The 16,604-nt window shown below is 46.4% G+C and overlaps 1 protein-coding gene across 2 annotated transcripts in view; it reads right to left on the minus strand.

The window, feature by feature from the left end:
- Nucleotides 1-7,597, minus strand: part of SNCG (synuclein gamma) — a 35,120-nt gene extending 27,523 nt beyond the window's left edge. The window contains exon 1 of one of the 2 annotated variants that reach the window (XR_015950158.1): nt 7,088-7,371. Coding sequence is in view for 1 of the 2 variants with exons in the window: in XM_035138701.3 (XP_034994592.1) it covers nt 7,088-7,208 (121 nt within the window). In the remaining variant the exon portion in view is untranslated. Of the gene's footprint in view, nt 1-7,087 lie in introns of both variants that reach the window. The other variant, XM_035138701.3, reaches the window with a different exon arrangement.
- Between the last annotated feature and the right edge of the window lie 9,007 nt (nt 7,598-16,604).

A 16,604-nucleotide genomic window follows, 5' to 3' on the forward strand; every position in this document is an offset into this window, starting at 1 on the left:
TTGGCAGAGATCCGACTCAAGAGATCCTCAGAATGAGTCGACACCAGGGACTATTGATGAAGGAGAATGAAGGCTGTTCCCACATAACTTTACCCTGTGGTAGCATTTCTGCTCTCATCTTCACTGTATTATTTCTCAGTCTGGAATTTCTTAGTCCTTGCTAGCTCTCCTTTCCCAGAGATTCAGGCTGTATGCCCTGCTTTCTCTTCAAATTTGCCCTGAGCCAGAAATTCAGCTCCCAGCTCTCCCCGTTGTGCAAGCTGTTCATAAAACTTTGGTCTTCCATCTTCATGTTTGTTTTTTTCTGATGAGTTTTGGTCTCTGTGAGTCCCTTGCTCTGCAATGGAGATGTCCGAAAATATAGCATGGGTGAAGACAAGGGGCAGGATAATGGGGCCTCAAGAGTCTTAATGGTCCACAGGAGAGGCATCTCTTAATCCATGCTTTAAACTCTCCATTTTTGCTCACCAGCTAGGAGCATCATTTGGCTGACTGGTCTCTGGTGGTTAAGGAACAGGGCACAACAAGAGCAAGCACATGCTCCCACTGAGGGGAGATATCCTGGCTACATTATCTGAATTGCTCTGATTGGATATTATAAAGCTGTAGAGTTGGAAGGGACCATGAGGGTCATCTAGTCCAACCCCATGAAATGCAGGAATCTTTTTCCCAATGTAAGGCTCGAACCCACGGCCCTGAGATTAAGCGCCTCACATACTCTCCAACATTTCTATTACTACTACTACTATTATTAATTAACCTTAAACATTTAAAAAATCCCTATACAGGGCTGCCTTCAGATGGCTCAAGGGTCGGATAACTCCATACCCTCCAACATTTCTCCAATGAAAATAGGGACATCCTACTATACCATCCAACATTTTGAAAATAGGGACATCCGAAGGAGAAGCGGGGCATTCCGGGATCAAATCAAAAACTGGAATGTCCCTGGAAAATAGGGAGAGTCTAGGGAGGCTCTGGTCTCATGCTCTAACACAGTGGTTCCCAACAGGTGGTCCGCGGACCCCCAGGGGTCCGTGAGCTATGCCAGAGGGGTCCGCAAGATGCTATTAGAATAAAGAATATATTAAATATATTTCGTATGATAACAGATTTTTTTTGTTTTGGCCGCTTCCTGCAGGAGCAGAGTCTAGCGCAAAACTAGCCGCCCTGAGCCCGGTTTTTGACTGGGGAGGGCGGGGTATAAATAAAAATTTATTATTATTATTAGAATTAGATAGAGGCAGTAGTTCTGCTGTATGCCGTTAGGTGGCGCTATACAAACACTACTGTTTTGCAAAGAGGCAGTGTGCGCATTCTAAACGCTCACCTCCCCAAGATGCTTTGCGCGTGTCGGCTTCATTTGTACGCTACTGCGCAGGTACCCTGTCTTCTCCATTCCCCTCCCTCCTCCCTGGCGCGCGCTGCCTCTTTGCAAAACAGTAGTGTTTGTAAACAAAGCGTTGTTTTTCGTGGAAGCTACAGTTCGCGTAGTTAAAAATGGACCGTTGGTTTCAAGTTTGGAACCTAATATTTCAGAAATAATGGACTCAAAGGACAGATTTAACTCATCTCATTAAGAACTGAAAATTAAAACTAACTGTATACTGATGGAGTACTCTCTTGTAACTGTAAAAAAACGTATAAATATAAAATATAAAAAGACTCTTAATTTGGCTCTCACTTTTTAATTTTAGGATTAGGAATTAATGGGGGTCCTTGTCACAATAGTGGCTCGATGAGGGGTCCTTGAGAAAATTTTGTTGGGAACCCCTGCTCTAACAACTTGCAGAACCTATCAGGTGAGCCACTTATTACTTGGCAGAACGAAAAAGGCCAAGGCCTCATAAAAGAGCACCACAACTCAAGCTGCAGTGCAGTCAGATTTGTGTTAGCCATGTGAAGCAAAAACAACTCAGCGTGTGTGCCCTAGGGGCGGAGTATGTAAGTTACCGTGTTTCTCCTAAAATAAGACGGTCCTCAAAAATAAGCCATGTCAGGCTTTTTGTTAGTAGAATAAATATAAGACATCCCCCGAAAATAAGCCGGGGGTGGGAGCCGCTTGGCTGCAGGTGAAGCCTGGGATCTGCGTGGGCGACTGGGGGCGAACACCCTGAGCACTGCGGCGGTGGCGAAGAGGCGCCCGATCAGCCCGCTTCTCAGCTGATCGGGCGCCTCTTCGCTACCGCCGCAGCACTCAGGGCGCTCGTCCCCAGTCGCCCACGCAGATCCCGGGCTTCTCCTGCAGCCGCAGCTGCCTCTCACCAGGCTCTTCGCGCTGCGCTGTGCTCCCCGAAGCGGCTCCCGTGCAGCCGCCTCTTGCCGCGGGGACCGTGCAGCCGCTTGGACTTGGATCGGATTTCACAGCGTGAGTAGGCACTGGGCGGAGCGTGAGTGTAGCTTTCGCGCATTTTCCAGCCCAAGTGCCGGCGGAGAACATTAGCTGCGAATGGACAATCGCTGCCTGCCTCCTGGCGCCCTATCAGTCAGCCCCGTGTGCTGCGCGCGAGAGCTGAGGGCTGTTGCCTGCCGGCGGCGCGAGACCTTAGGGGAAAAGAACAGACAGCTCGGCTCGCTGTACACAAAGCGAGGGTGGCGGGTGGGAAGGGGAGAGATGTGTGGGGAGAACCCTTTCGCTGTTTGGAGCAAGAGGGGATGTATGGAGGTGTACTGCGGAAGAGGCAGCTGCTGTCGCCGCCTTTCCATACTCCTTTCTGTGCAAAGGGAGAGCGGGTTTCTTACAGCCGCCGCGTTTCTTTGGGCATTGCTTACGAGTGCCGAGTAAGAGCCCTGTGTCATCCTCAGCAGAGCAGAACAGACAGTGCTGGCTAAGAGAAAAATGACTCGCGGTGCCCTTGTTGCGCCCAAAGTTATTGCTCTTGTGACTCTCTCCCCCCTCCGCAAAGACAGCAAAAAAAAAATAAGACATCCCCCGAAAATAAGCCGTGCTGTGTTTTTTGGGAGGAAAAATAAATATAAGACGTGTCTTATTTTAGGAGAAACACGGTAGGCAGAGAGATGCTGTGCCCTCCTGCAGCAGCAGCAGCAGCAGCCTTTGCAAGACCAGCCACTGCTCTTCCCCGTCTCCGCAGTGACTCATCAGTATTGCTACTTGTGCATAGTCAATAGGGATCTTGAGGGATGTGCAAGAAATCCCTTTCAGTGCAGCAAAAAACTGGCTGCTAATAAACGGCATGATTCGATGCCAAGGCCAAGAATATCTCCAGGCAAAGGACTGGTTTGCTAAGATCCCAAGGGAAAAGAGTGAGTTTCCCCTCAGATTGGATCAAAGAGCTTCTCCAGGTTAGGCTGCAAACCCCACTCCCAGTTTCCCAATGGAAGTATGTTGTGCTAAAATTTTCATATATGTACCTGTGGCAACTTCAAAGGTCAGATTTGGCTAGTTAAGATTAAATCAGAAAGAAGCAGTATATTTTAAAAAGCACTAGTTTTGCAGCTGTTAAAACATGCAGTTAAATGTTATCTGCACAGATTAAAGTCACCTTTTTTTTAATGCAAAAGGATTTGTGCCCTTTGGCTACTACATGGGCCCGTATTTTTGGTTCACAGGAGCCACTGGTACGATTTCTCCCATTTACTTTGTTTTTATTGCTTGATGTTTTATTATGTTTTTGTACTTGCAGCCACGCCATGATCATAACAGCAAATGAGGGGAGCCAGGCAGGAGAAGCCAGAGCTCCCTTATTTCCGGCTATGGCCGGAATCCCTGAACTGTCCCCCTCCATTGTTACAGGCAGGTTGCTCTCAAATTCCAGATGCTGGGAATCACAAATGAGCAGAGGGCTCTTGTGCGCATGTCTTGCTTGCTGGTTTCCCACGGGCATCCAGTGGGCCACTGTGAGAACAGGATGCTGGACTAGATGGGCCATTGGCCTGATCCAGCCAGCTCTTCTTGCGTTCTTAACCTTACAGCCAGTGATATATAGCCTGACACACAGCAGGAGGCTTGTACTGCTTTCCTTAAAAGATGCCCCTGGCCTAAATGCAGGGCTTTGTCATTGTCATTTTTTTAAAAATTACAGTACTAAGCATTGGATAGGCAGATGAATCTTTGTAATGTTGGGAAGTCAGCTAGATTCAGAAGCAGTCAGAGTTCCTTCGTGCACCTTCAAAAGTCGTGCAGAAGCAGGAAATTTGTTAGGTCATGCAAGGCTGAGGAGAGTTGCCCCTGTTAAAAATCCCCTTGTATAAAGTTGTGAAATATACAGGAAACTTTTTTGCCAGCATCTGAAGGCAGCCCTGTATTAGAAAGTTTTTTTTTATGTTTGACGTTTTATTATGTTTTTATATGTGTTGGAAGCTGCCCAGAGTGCCTGGATGGGTGGGTTATAAATAATAAAAATATTATTGTAGGTTTGAGAAAAGGCCATGCCTTTGGGTTACCCCTCCCAGGCACATAATTAACAAGAAAGGCAATGCAGACAACAGTGTGGTGACCACCGCTGTTCGGAATCTTAACACATGTGCCTGGGCCGGCCCTACCATTACACAGAGTGAGTCAGCTGCCTTTGGCAGCAGATTACAGGTGTCAGAAAAAAGCAATGCATTGTTAAGTGATTTGGTTCATTGTGATTGTACTTTTCCTCCCAGGAGGAGGTGCTTGTGGGGTTTTCTGCCTCAGGTGCCAAAATAACTTGGCTGGCTTTGAAGAATGCTATACATCTTGAAGGGGTGATGGGGTATGTGGGTGTGGATCTGTCGGTGTGGTGTGGAGTTGCTGATCCTTCTCAAGATGCAAAATGTCCCGGGCCAGCCCTGATTTTAGCCAAACCACAGTAAGGACACCACCACCACTGATCAAGTGCGATGCTTTTGCTCAGAAGGATGCAATTATCATGGCTGAGCAGGGAGGATATAGAGTGCCTCTAATCAGAAAAAAAAGGCAGCCTACTGTGCCCGAGAGGGCTGAGAAATGCTTGATAATCTACCACTGACAATCTTGTTTTAAGCTTCCTGATGCAGCTTCAACATCTAGTAGCCCCTTTGTGGCACTTTTTGGTCCTGAAAAGCTTCAGTTACGAATTACTGTTATTTGTATTTAAAACGGACCATTTCCACCCCCAACAATGCACCACTCAGGAGCAGCTTTCAGAACTGGTGGCAGAGCTCTCTGTCTCTAAAGGCCGGGTTAGATCATTGCAGATCCGAAGGGCAGAGATGGCAGACTTCAGAAGCAAAGCTGTGAATGCAAGCCTTTTCGGTCCTCGTGACATTTTCAGCCTGGTTCTGCAGAGCTGAACAGGGAGGGTTCTCCTAGGCATTGGTTTTCAGCTGTTGTTTCTTGACCTACAATCATAGCTGTCAACCCTCCCTTTTTTTGTGGGAAACTCCCTTATTCCAAGGTGTGATCATGAGCTCCCTCCCATTCCACATGATTGTAACCAAGCAAATGTGCTTGCCAAGGTAATGGGCACTTCTGCTCTAAGAAGATGAAGAGGGGAGACAAGAGAAGGAACCAAAACAGAGAAAGGAAGATGGATGCCTAGGTGTCCACAGAGGGGAGATGAACCGTAATATCTAGATTGACAGCTTTCATTTAAACCAGCATTTGTACATCCTGAGGTATAAAGCAAAATGCGCACACACTATTCCTCTTGTTTTGCGTGTGAGAAACTAGCTGGCTCCCTCTTTTGGTGTTCTGTTTCTCCCCCCTCCCCTGCTGAAAAAAAATCCTGTGGACACCCAAGGTAGAAGAATGGAGATGCCTCAAATATTAAAAAGTGGATCTTGAGGGCATGTGGTAGGCATGTGACTGAAGTGATTGAGGACTACAGTACTAAGGTAAAACCACCACCAGGAGGGTAGGAAGGAACCTTTCTATTTTGCTCTGATGAGTTATTGACTGCCTTTCCAACTCTGGCCATTGGAGATCTTGGCAAATTAGCCACTAACAGCATTACGAGTGATTCCAGCTGAGTTTCAGAACACTGGTTTGCCACAGTTTCTATGAGCTTTCAGACAATGGATATGCTCGTGGCTTTTGGAGGGTGAATGCTTCTATTATGGAGAGCACAGCTTGCACCCTTCTAGGGAGCATCATAAAAACAACAGTCTCCCTGTGGAATGGGAAAAATGGAAGGAACTTGCAGTACAAACTCATGCATGTCTAGTCAGAAGTCAATTCCGCTGTGGTCAACGTGGCTTACTCCCACAGGGATGAGGTTGCAGCCTTTAAAAAAAGGCTACAGAAAAGGAAAACAAATCCCTCATCTAGGATCAGACCGTGGCCATGTTCATAAATGCTTCTCCACTGTGTGCCTGGCTCCAAGGGCAACTTGGCTATCTTCTTTGCAGGGCTAACTGAAGCCAAATTCCATTGAGCAAGATCTTCTGCAGCCCTTAATTGATAGCACAAGCCACTACTTTGTTGTCAGCCAATTAAATGCGTCAGAGCAGCTCCTTTTGCTGGGAAAATGACGCCCAACTAAATGCAAAAAAGCAAGGCAAGACTGAAAAGCACATTAAAAAAACCCAAAAGCAAAGCACCCACCACCCACCTTGGCAGCCACTTGACCCTTGCAAATCTTTTGGGAAGACCGGTGCATCATGAAAGGGGTGATCTATAATGACTTAAATGCTGAATCATAAATGATCAACCTCAGGCTTGCCACCCATTTTACTACCTCTGCTGCTAGAGCAGAGAAGTAGCAGGTGAAGCTTTCTCCTGGCACGGAGCTTTGCTTGCATGCCCCTCAATCCTTTGCAGAGGTACCCAGAAATAAGTCCTGTTCCCTGGGATGTACACCAAAGGAAGTGCACAGAGAACCGCAGCCTTTTACATCAGTGCATTTCAAGCAGTTGCTAAAAGCACAGGTCCAGGGGAGGTTGGCATCACTCTCACCATGCCGTGTATTTTATATTTCCAAAACTAGTTCATCAAGGGACATATTATGGGACACCTTCACTTTACCCTCTTTGCGAAATATTACTACCTGCCCCTGGGTAGCATCATTCCCCAAGGTCACCCAGCAAATGTGGATCTCTCTCCCCCCCCCCCCGGGTTGCATTGCAGCAACAGCCCCCCCTGTTAGCAAGAGATCTCTTAGTAATAGGAAGAGACTCTTACCTACATACATCACCCCTTCCTTGGTCTTCTCTGCAGCTTCTGTCACTCCCTGCTTGGTCTTTTCGGCTGCCGCCACCACACCCTCTTTTGCAATGGAAAACCCTTTCTTAAAGACATCCATGCTGAGCTGCTCTTGCGGTACCTGCCGAGAGGTTCCCCGTAGAAAAGCTTTGGGAGATGGAGTGGTACTCTGCTGGCTCTCTGCAGTGCCACGCTCCTGCTCACTTTCTCCAGACAGAGCCTCCTCCTGCTCTTATCCCTCTGCTAGACGAAAGCAGTGTCTGGTGGACTGTATCGCCCTTGCCAGCTCTTATTGATGAGGCACGTTGCAGCGTAGCCAATGCCTGCGAAGTGGCTGGTGCTGAAATATTAATGATATGGATCTGCCTGGTAAGGTTTTAGAGTGGTGTTGGGGGTGGGGTGGGGGGAAGGATGCCGAGGTAAGGGAGAGACTTTTTGGAAAGCCTTTAAAGATCTGCTGCAGTGCTCACTCAAGGACACTCTGTAGATGCTTCTCAGCCGGACAGGGAGGGTTATTTATTTATTTATTTATTTATTTATTTATTTATTTCTGCAGCCATGCTCCTGGGAACTAGACTTTTTAAGAAAGCAAAGATCTCCGGGGGACGGGGGGGGGGCTTACGTGTAGCAAATAGGAGATGCAGAGAGTGCCTGGATTCACAGCAAGCAAGCAATCTGTCTCATCTTTCAATGTGTGCTGCTCTGGTTCGCCAGAAGCGGCTTAGTCATGCTGGCCACATGACCTGGAAGCTGTACGCTGGCTCCCTCAGCCAATAATGCGAGATGAGCACCGCAACCCCAGAGTCGGTCATGGCTGGACCTAATGGTCAGGGATCCCTTTACCTTTACCTTTACCTAGCACACTTGAACCAACATAATGGACATCAGGGATGAAGACAAAGGGGAAAGCCTCTTGGTATGGATGGGAACAAGCAGACAAGATCTTCAGCTGGGCTCTTTGGGGGGAGCAAGGGAGGGATATAATTGAAATAAATAACTAAACTGCAATTGCATGCATGTGTTGGCTAATGAGGTCAGCTTTAGATGGGGGGAATTTGTATTCCTTCTAGAACAGGCTTACTCAAACTTGGCCCTCCAGATATTTTTGGCCTACAACTCCCATGATCCCTAGCTAGCAGGACCAGTGATCAGGGATGATTGGAATTGTAGTCTGAAAACATCTGGAGGGCCGAGTTTGAGGAAGCCTGTTCTAGATCCAAGCCCTTAGACCCGACAAAAGACTGTGGATAGCTCTGGTGTTTCAGTGACGTATTGATCTGGGAGCCAAAATGGTCCAAGAGGAAGCTAAAATGGTTGGAGGAGATAACTCATCCAGACTCCTCCTCTAGCCCAGAGCGCTCTCTCTCTCTCTCTCTCTCTCTCTCTCTCTCTCTCTCTCTCTCTCTCTCTCTCACTGAAAGAGAGAGAGAGAGAGAAGAGAGAGAGACCTGGTTCATGCACAATGTGTTGAACCATAGTTTGCAATAAACTATAGTTTAATGTACACAAGTGTTTTGATGCTACCCAGCTGATGCCCACCCTTTAGCAGTGCTACTGCTGTCAATCACTCGCTGTAGTTGCTGCTGTTGGCGCACGCTCTGAGTGAGGAAGCAAGCAACAAGAGGAGCAGAAACCTGTGCACATCTGGTCGTATCTCCAGAAGATGATACAACTGGGAGAGGGAGAGCCAACCAAACAGGCGGCAGCAACTGTCTGAAGGAGCAGAAGGCCCCACTGTATCTTGATCAAGGGCCCACTCCCAAGGCAAATCTTTAAAAAGGTAGTATAAGCACTGATAACTGGGAAACACTCGCCTGCGAGCGAGCACTCCAATTGCAACCTTGACCAAAGGTGTCTTGGACTTTGAAGAAGCACGAACTCGGGACAAAAGGGAGAAACGTGCTAAGAGGAAGGCATGCTTGGCAAACCCTCACCGTGACCAACTCCTGCCCAGAAACCTATGTCCCCACTGTGGAAGGACGTGTGGATCCAGAACTGGCCTCCACAGTCACTTACAGACTCATTGTTAAGACCATGTTCATGGAAGACAATCTTACTCGGGTACTAGTGATCTCCAATGAAGCAGGCAAGGACCCACTGGCACATGGAACCAGCACTGCTTGAAAAACACTTCAAGTTTCAATTCAGGTGAAATTCCCTCTGTGTGCAGAATAACTCCGAGAAGCTTTATTTTGGGCCACCTTGAAATTCCTCAAGCATTTGGCCTGAAAAGGAACAAGCAATTGCCAGAGTCCCAGTGGTGCAGACCGCAAATGACTGCCCTCGGCCTCCCTTTTGAAAAAGCGACTGGGTTCAGGAGCTGCCATTTTAATTTCCCATAATGCTCCAGAGTGATGCTTCATAGGAGTCATTGTGGGAAATTTTTATGGGTGGCTCCTGGACCCAGTTTGGTGCTGCCACAAGGTAATCCAGAGGAGACCCACTGTCACTGAAGCAGGGGTGCTTCTCAAGCTCTCTGTTCATCTTATTGGTTGCTGTGTCAATGGCTGGTGTTGATTGGCTGACGCTGTGGCAATTGGGCGGGCGATTGGGTACATATGAGAGGTGGATTTTTGGACACGTGTGGGTGAACGATTTCCGGCAATCCACCCTAAAAGAAGCTCAACAACTCTGTGCCATCTCCCACCTTTTTCTTGAGACAGAAAAGTACGGTAATCTCTTTTTTTATTATTAGGCTTCCTTAGGTGCAAAATAAATAATTGGGTCCTTGAAAATGTGGCTTCTCAGAACTGGACAAAACTGGAAGTGTTAGCAGAGAGGCCTGCTAAGGAATAGAGAATATGCCGCAGTATCATGAAGAATAATGACCCATAAATCACTTGCGCAATAAACACATAATAGGAGTTTGACTTCCCGGATAGCTATGAATTCAATCTTTTGCTGCATCTCAACAGGAGTCTAAATGAAAAATGACAGAGAGAGAGAGAGAGAGAGAGAGAGAGAGAGAGAGAGAGAGAGAGAGAGAGAGAGAGAGAGAGAGAGAGAGAGAGAGAGACGACTCTTGTGCCTTTGCTGCAGGAGCGATAATCCCCTCTCTCATATGAACAGGTTGAGCAGGGTAATATATTAATGGACAATGGTGTCTTTTACAGTGATGGAACTGTCTCCTTCTCTAGTGACCTTAAGGTATTGGAAAGCAGAAGTCCTGGAAGGAGAACTGTGGTGAGAGGCCCACTTCTACAGGTCTGTCAGAAAGGCTGTGTCTCAGTGGAAGAGCTGCTGCTTTGCAGGTTCAATCTTCACCATCTCCAGTCAGGACTGGGAATATCCCCTGGTTGAAACCCTGGGCTAGATGGACCCATGATTTCATAGAATCATAGAATTGTAGAGTTGGAAGGGACCTCTTGAGGATCATCTAGTCCAACCCCCTGCAACGCAGGAAGGTGCAGCTGTCCCATATTGGGATTGAACCTACAACCTTGGCATTATCAATCAAATGAGCTGGATGGAGAGCTCTACAGAAGCTTCTTTTGTTCCTAAAGGAATCTTTTTGCAGAACTTAGGCCACTTCATTAACTCGACGGAACATAAGCTGAATTGACTTAGTCAGGATCCAACCCATTGCCCCTTCAAGTTTGTGGACACATTATTCCAACAGGTCAAATTCTGTGATTTCCAACTTCAAAATATAATTTGGAAGTTTGGTCCTGAATACGCATATGCATTTTTGCATTTGAAAATCCCTCCTCTTTCGAAACACTAAGGAGGAAAGGAGCTGAACATTATATTCTGGACACCAGGCAAAGAGTCCTCTGTGATAAGCACGGAGAGAGATGAATAAATAAAATATTGATCCAAGATGAGATTAGAGATGCAGTCCACTAATCGACATACAGTACTGCTACTGACACAATTAGTTTAAAAGGGTTTTCCTTTCCTTAATAGTCCTTTCTCCTTTTGACCTTCACTGGCTCCTTAGAAAAAGTCATTTGAGTTTTCAGGCATGGTGTGCAGTTTTCTCAGGAGCTAATAACCGAGAGCAAAATATGAGTGTACAGTGGTACCTCTGGTTAAGAACTTAATTCGTTCCGGAAGTCCGTTCTTAACCTGAAACTGTTCTTAACCTGAAGCACCACTTTAGCTAATGGGGCCTCCCTCCTGCTGCCGCCGTGCTGCCGGAGCACGATTTCTGTTCTCATCCTGAAGCAAAGTTCTTAACCTGAGGTACTATTTCTGGGTTAGCGGAGTTTGTAACCTGAAGCGTTTGTAACCCGAGGTATCACTGTATCAGCAAAGTAAAGATTTCAGAAAACACTTCTGGAAGCCATCCCTGAATTCTCACTATCAGTGAGTCTGTGGGAACCCAACTTCTGTCCTGTTGGGTTTGCCCATTGTGCAGTGACTTCTATAAACAGGGGCTAGGGAGGTGCTGCAGATTACCTGGTTTCTCCTTGTGTTAGCGCTGCTGGAAGAAGGGACAAAATACCAGATGAGTCACATGAATCAGCCCAAAGATCTTACATGCGAGATCCATGTGCTTGGGGTGATCTTGGAGCACATGCTGACATCAAATGTTAGATATGTTGATTCAGAAAAACAAATGGACTTGCATGATTTGAACATCCAAGTTGACACAAGTTAAATGACTTATATGGCATTTGCTGCCTGAGTACAATCAGCCTTGCACATGGAGGTTTAATAATAATGTTTAGCATTTGCGAGTGGGAACTGCAATGAAATGTTGCAGTGTAGAGTTCTAGCAACTCCATTCCATTTTCCCCTTCACTTGTCCCAGACTGCCTCCAACAGTGGAGTTAGGACAAAGCCATCGTAGCTAGTAGCCCTTGATAGACTCCATGAATCTGTCTCATCCTCTTTTAAAGCCATCCAAGTGGGTGGCCATCTCTCCCTCTTTGGGGAGGTGGATTCAGTCATTTAACCATGCACTGTGTGAAGAACATCCTTTCTCCTGTTTGTAATCTTCCAACTTCCAGCTTTGCTGGGTGGCCACGATTTCTAGTATTATGAGAGGACAGAAAAACTTCCCTCACTTACTCTACACCAGGACTTTGCTCCTCGTTTCCACCTCTGTCTGCTGTTCACGTGGACCAAGCATAGGAGCCAACTCCTAGGGGCTGAGGAGTCTTCGCCCCGCCAACTAAAATATTTGACGGGGCCGCCACCTCCAAGTTGATGGGCATTGCCATTCAAATGGTGTGTGTGCACCACATCATGTGATCAGTTATGTGGGGTAGTGCTTACCTGCCCCCCCCATATTTTATTCAAGTTGGAAACCCTAGGACCAAGCCTGAGATTGTTTTATATGGGGATTCTGGAGACAGAAGTTGGGATTCTCTGCATGCAATGTATTGCTGTACCAATGGGCTATGTATCTAGTCCAGGTCATACCCTTCACCAAAGGTGGAGACTCTGTGGTTCTCCAGAAGATTTTTAGTTGTCAACTCCAGTCCTTCATTGGTCATGCTGGCTGGCGCTGACCACCTGCCCTGGATCGTCCTTGGTCTAAAATGGATCCAGATCTGCAGACAACAGACATCTTCCCTCCTTTGCCTGATTTCCTGGAAGCTTTGCAGAGAATTTTTATCCATGCGCTGATGGCTGCCACAGGGGCCCCACACTCAGAGGCTCATGCACATGCACAATTGATTTTTGGAGATGGGTGAAGGAGGACTCTTGCTAATGCAACTTCCATTGGATTTGCGATAAAGGCTAATTACAGGTCTTCATGCTTGCATATTCCTGTCATTTGCTTGGTACGTAAGAGAGCCAAGCGTTTTTAAAGAGAACTTACCTGCTGCACTTAGCACAGTTGTGGAGTTGAAGTCCTGGACTCTGTTTGGCAATCTAAATCAACGGTAATGAAACCATGCTACTTAAGGAGGGGAAAGCAAACATGTCCTGGTCTGAAGAATATTAAAACTCTGCACCTAGGCAATCCAAATTCTGCCTCAAGAAAAGCTGGATTCTGTGAACAGTATAAAATATGCCTATTGAGCACATCTGCATAATTCTCTTCCTTTGGATAAGTTTTTTTTTTTGGCTGTTTACTTTGTGAGGCATCATAGCTGCTGGGAAATGTTTATATGCCTCTGGCTTCTGAGATTTCTCAACACACTTTCAAACTCATTTCCATACTAAAAGGACTAGAAACTTAATATTAAGCAATGGAAGCCCAGATTCTTAGAAAGCTGAATTCTGCTCACCCAGTGGATGGTGTTTTGTGACCCCTTTCTCTGATGGATCCCTTTTCTTAAAAAGTCTAGATTGCACTTTACAGGGCATACAAGCTGGAAAGTTAAAATAGGATCGGTAATACCTATTCTTTATACAGGAGTTTCCCTAAGTGCTAGGGATCATCACATAGACTTCCTGAACTATGTTTACAACAATTTTGTAAATTGTTGTAGCAGGTGTGGGGTCAGAGCTGAGAAAATGTACTGTTTAAGGGTACCCAGACATACCTGAGGTGAAATTTGGACCAATGACTTTAAAGGTCGTTCTTTCAACCATCACACTACATGCAGCAAGTGGTGTGCTGTTGAGCAAGATCTCAGCCAGCAATATTTCCCAGACTATTTGAGTTCAAATTATCTACAGCATACATTTAAAGTACATTATCAGACCCTCCAAGTGTCCCTATTTTGCAGGGACGTCCCTGGTTTAGAGAAGCCACCCCAGTTTCTGATTTGATTCTGGAATGTCCCGTTTTCCCTTAAGATGTCCCTGTTTTCATTGGAGAAATGTTGGAGGGTATGGAGTTATCCGACCCCCCGAGCCCTCTGAAGGCAATCGTGTATAGAGAAGTTTTGTTGTTGTTTAGTCGTTTAGTCGTGTCCGACTCTTCGTGACCCCATGGACCATAGCACGCCAGGCACTCCTGTCTTGCACTGCCTCCCGCAGTTTGGTCAAACTCATGTTCGTAGCTTCGAGAACACTGTCCAACCATCTTGTCCTCTGTCGTCCCCTTCTCCTAGTGCCCTCAATCTTTCCCAACATCAGGGTCTTTTCCAAGGATTCTTCTCTTCTCATGAGGTGGCCAAAGTATTGGAGCCTGAGCTTCACGATCTGTCCTTCCAGGGAGCACTCAGGGCTGATTTCCTTCAGAATGGATAGGTTTGATCTTCTTGCAGTCCATGGGACTCTCAAGAGTCTCCTCCAGCACCATAATTCAAAAGCATCAATTCTTCGGCGATCAGCCTTCTTTATGGTCCAGCTCTCACTTCCATACATCACTACTGGGAAAACCATAGCTTTAACTATACGGACCTTTGTCGGCAAGGTGATGTCTCTGCTTTTTAAGATGCTGTCTAGGTTTGTCATTGCTTTTCTCCCAAGAAGCAGGCGTCTTTTAATTTCGTGACTGCTGTCACCATCTGCAGTGATCAAGGAGCCCAAGAAAGTAAAATCTCTCACTGCCTCCATTTCTTCCCCTTCTATTTGCCAGGAGGTGATGGGACCAGTGGCCATGATCTTGGTCGACACAGTCAAAGGCTTTTGCATAGTCAATGAATCAATGAATTCATGGATCAATGCCTTGTCGTGGCGAAGGGGCTTGAATAACTCAGAGAAGCTATGAGCTATGCCATGCAGGGCCACCCAAGATGGACAGGTCATAGTGGAGAGTTTTGACTAAACGTGATCCACCTGGAGAAGGAACTGGCAAGCCACTCCAGTAACCCTGCGAAGAAAACTCCATGGACATAGAGAAGTTTATTTAATGCTTAATGTTTTATTATGTTTTTATATGTGTTGGAAGCTGCCCCGAGCGACTGGGGCAACCCAGTAAGATGTGTGGGGTATAAATAGTAAAATTATCATTTTACACAATCTCTGCCAAGCCAGAAATCTTGGTTTGTTTCCTTTCAGAATGAGTGGGGAGGAACGAAGCAGGTGCGCTTCACTCATGCACGCTAAGCGATAGTTTATGGCTTAATATGATCTGCGGGCACAGTCTATGTGTGAATTGTGCGCACACGTGCTAAATTTCTCCTTCAGAATTTGGCACACTTATTCTCTGCACACAAGTGGCTGCTGTGTGCCTCTTCGTAGAATCATAGTTGGAATGTTGTGAATATCAAGGAGTTGACATGTCATGTGATGAGTCAGCCTCACGAGACACGGGGTGTTGCCTAACTCAGTGTTTCCCAACCAGTGTGCCTCCAGATGTTTTGGGACTACAACTCCCATCATCCCTAGCTAGCAAGACCAGAGAAATGTTGGAGGGTATGCCCTCCTTCAAAGAGTCCAATGAACTGTAGTTTCTTAAGGGTGCTGGGAATTTGGGGGGGGGGCTCTGTGATTGATGTTCCTTCAGGATTCTTTGGGGGAAGTCAGGTGATTTAAATATGCTTAAAGTGGATGTGAGAAGGAAGGAAGGAAGGAAGGAAGGAAGGAAGGAAGGAAGGAAGGAAGGAAGGAAGGAAGGAAGGAAGGAAGGAAGGAAGGAAGGAAGGAAGGAAGGAAGGAAGGAGGGAGGGAGGGAGGGAGGGAGGGAGGGAGGGAGGGAGGGAAGGAAGGAAGGAAGGAAGGAAGGAAGGAAGGAAGGAAGGAAGGAAGGAAGGAAGGAAGGAGGGAGGGAAGGGAGGGAGGGAGGGAGGGAGGGAGGGAGGGAGAGAGAGAGAGAGAGAGGCAGAATGAGTCCACACTTCCGAAGTTGGGTGTGTAGGTGGTAAATCTACACAACATTCCTATATATTTCCCGAGAACAGTAGAATCCTTGTTCCAGTTCTGTGAGCATAAAACCCCGTTTAAATTATTCAAACTATATGCAGAGAAATTGTGACCCTAAGGAATCACCATCAAAAAATATGTCCTAAAAAGATTCTGGCTGGTAGGGCTTTTTTTTTTGTGTGTGTGTGTGTTTTTACAACTTTTTCTCCCTGGCCTTATTATCAACAATGTAATAACACCCTTTGTATATAAAAACTTCCCATGCTTTAGCTTGTTATAATCCTTACGTCATCAGCCCTGCATAGTAAATCGGTATCATTCCCCGCACCCATTTCACAGATAGAGGAGACTGAGGCTGAGAGAAAGGCTTGCCTAAGGTCATTGAACTGATGTTCAAAATTGTATTTTTTTAAATATTGTTGTAACCTGCCCTGTGATCTTCTGGTGGGAAACTCTATAAACAAAAAGCAAGCAAAATTTAAATGGGGGGGGGGCGTTTACTAGCCATGATGCTGTACCTCCACTGTCAAAGGCAGTCAAAGGGAGAATGCTGCTGTGCTCAGTTTTAGCTTGTGTGCTTCCCCTGAGTATCTGGTTGCAGTGGCGTAGCAAAGTCAGGTGGTACCCGGTGCGGAAAGTTTCTTGTCACCCCCCCCACACACATTGAAGTTATTAAAATAAGGAAAAATAAGATACTTACAGTTGCAAGTGTTATTTTATGGTTTATTTACTTGTGAGCATAAGCACTTAGAACCTTTTTTTCATGAGGGGAATTTCTTATTTTAAAAATACATATTTTTGCCATTTTGTCACCCCCCCAAGTGATGACATCCGGGGTGGACTG

This window comes from Zootoca vivipara, chromosome 5, assembly GCF_965207765.1.
Source record: "Zootoca vivipara chromosome 5, rZooViv2.hap1.1, whole genome shotgun sequence".
NCBI classification, from domain to species: Eukaryota; Metazoa; Chordata; class Lepidosauria; order Squamata; family Lacertidae; genus Zootoca; species Zootoca vivipara.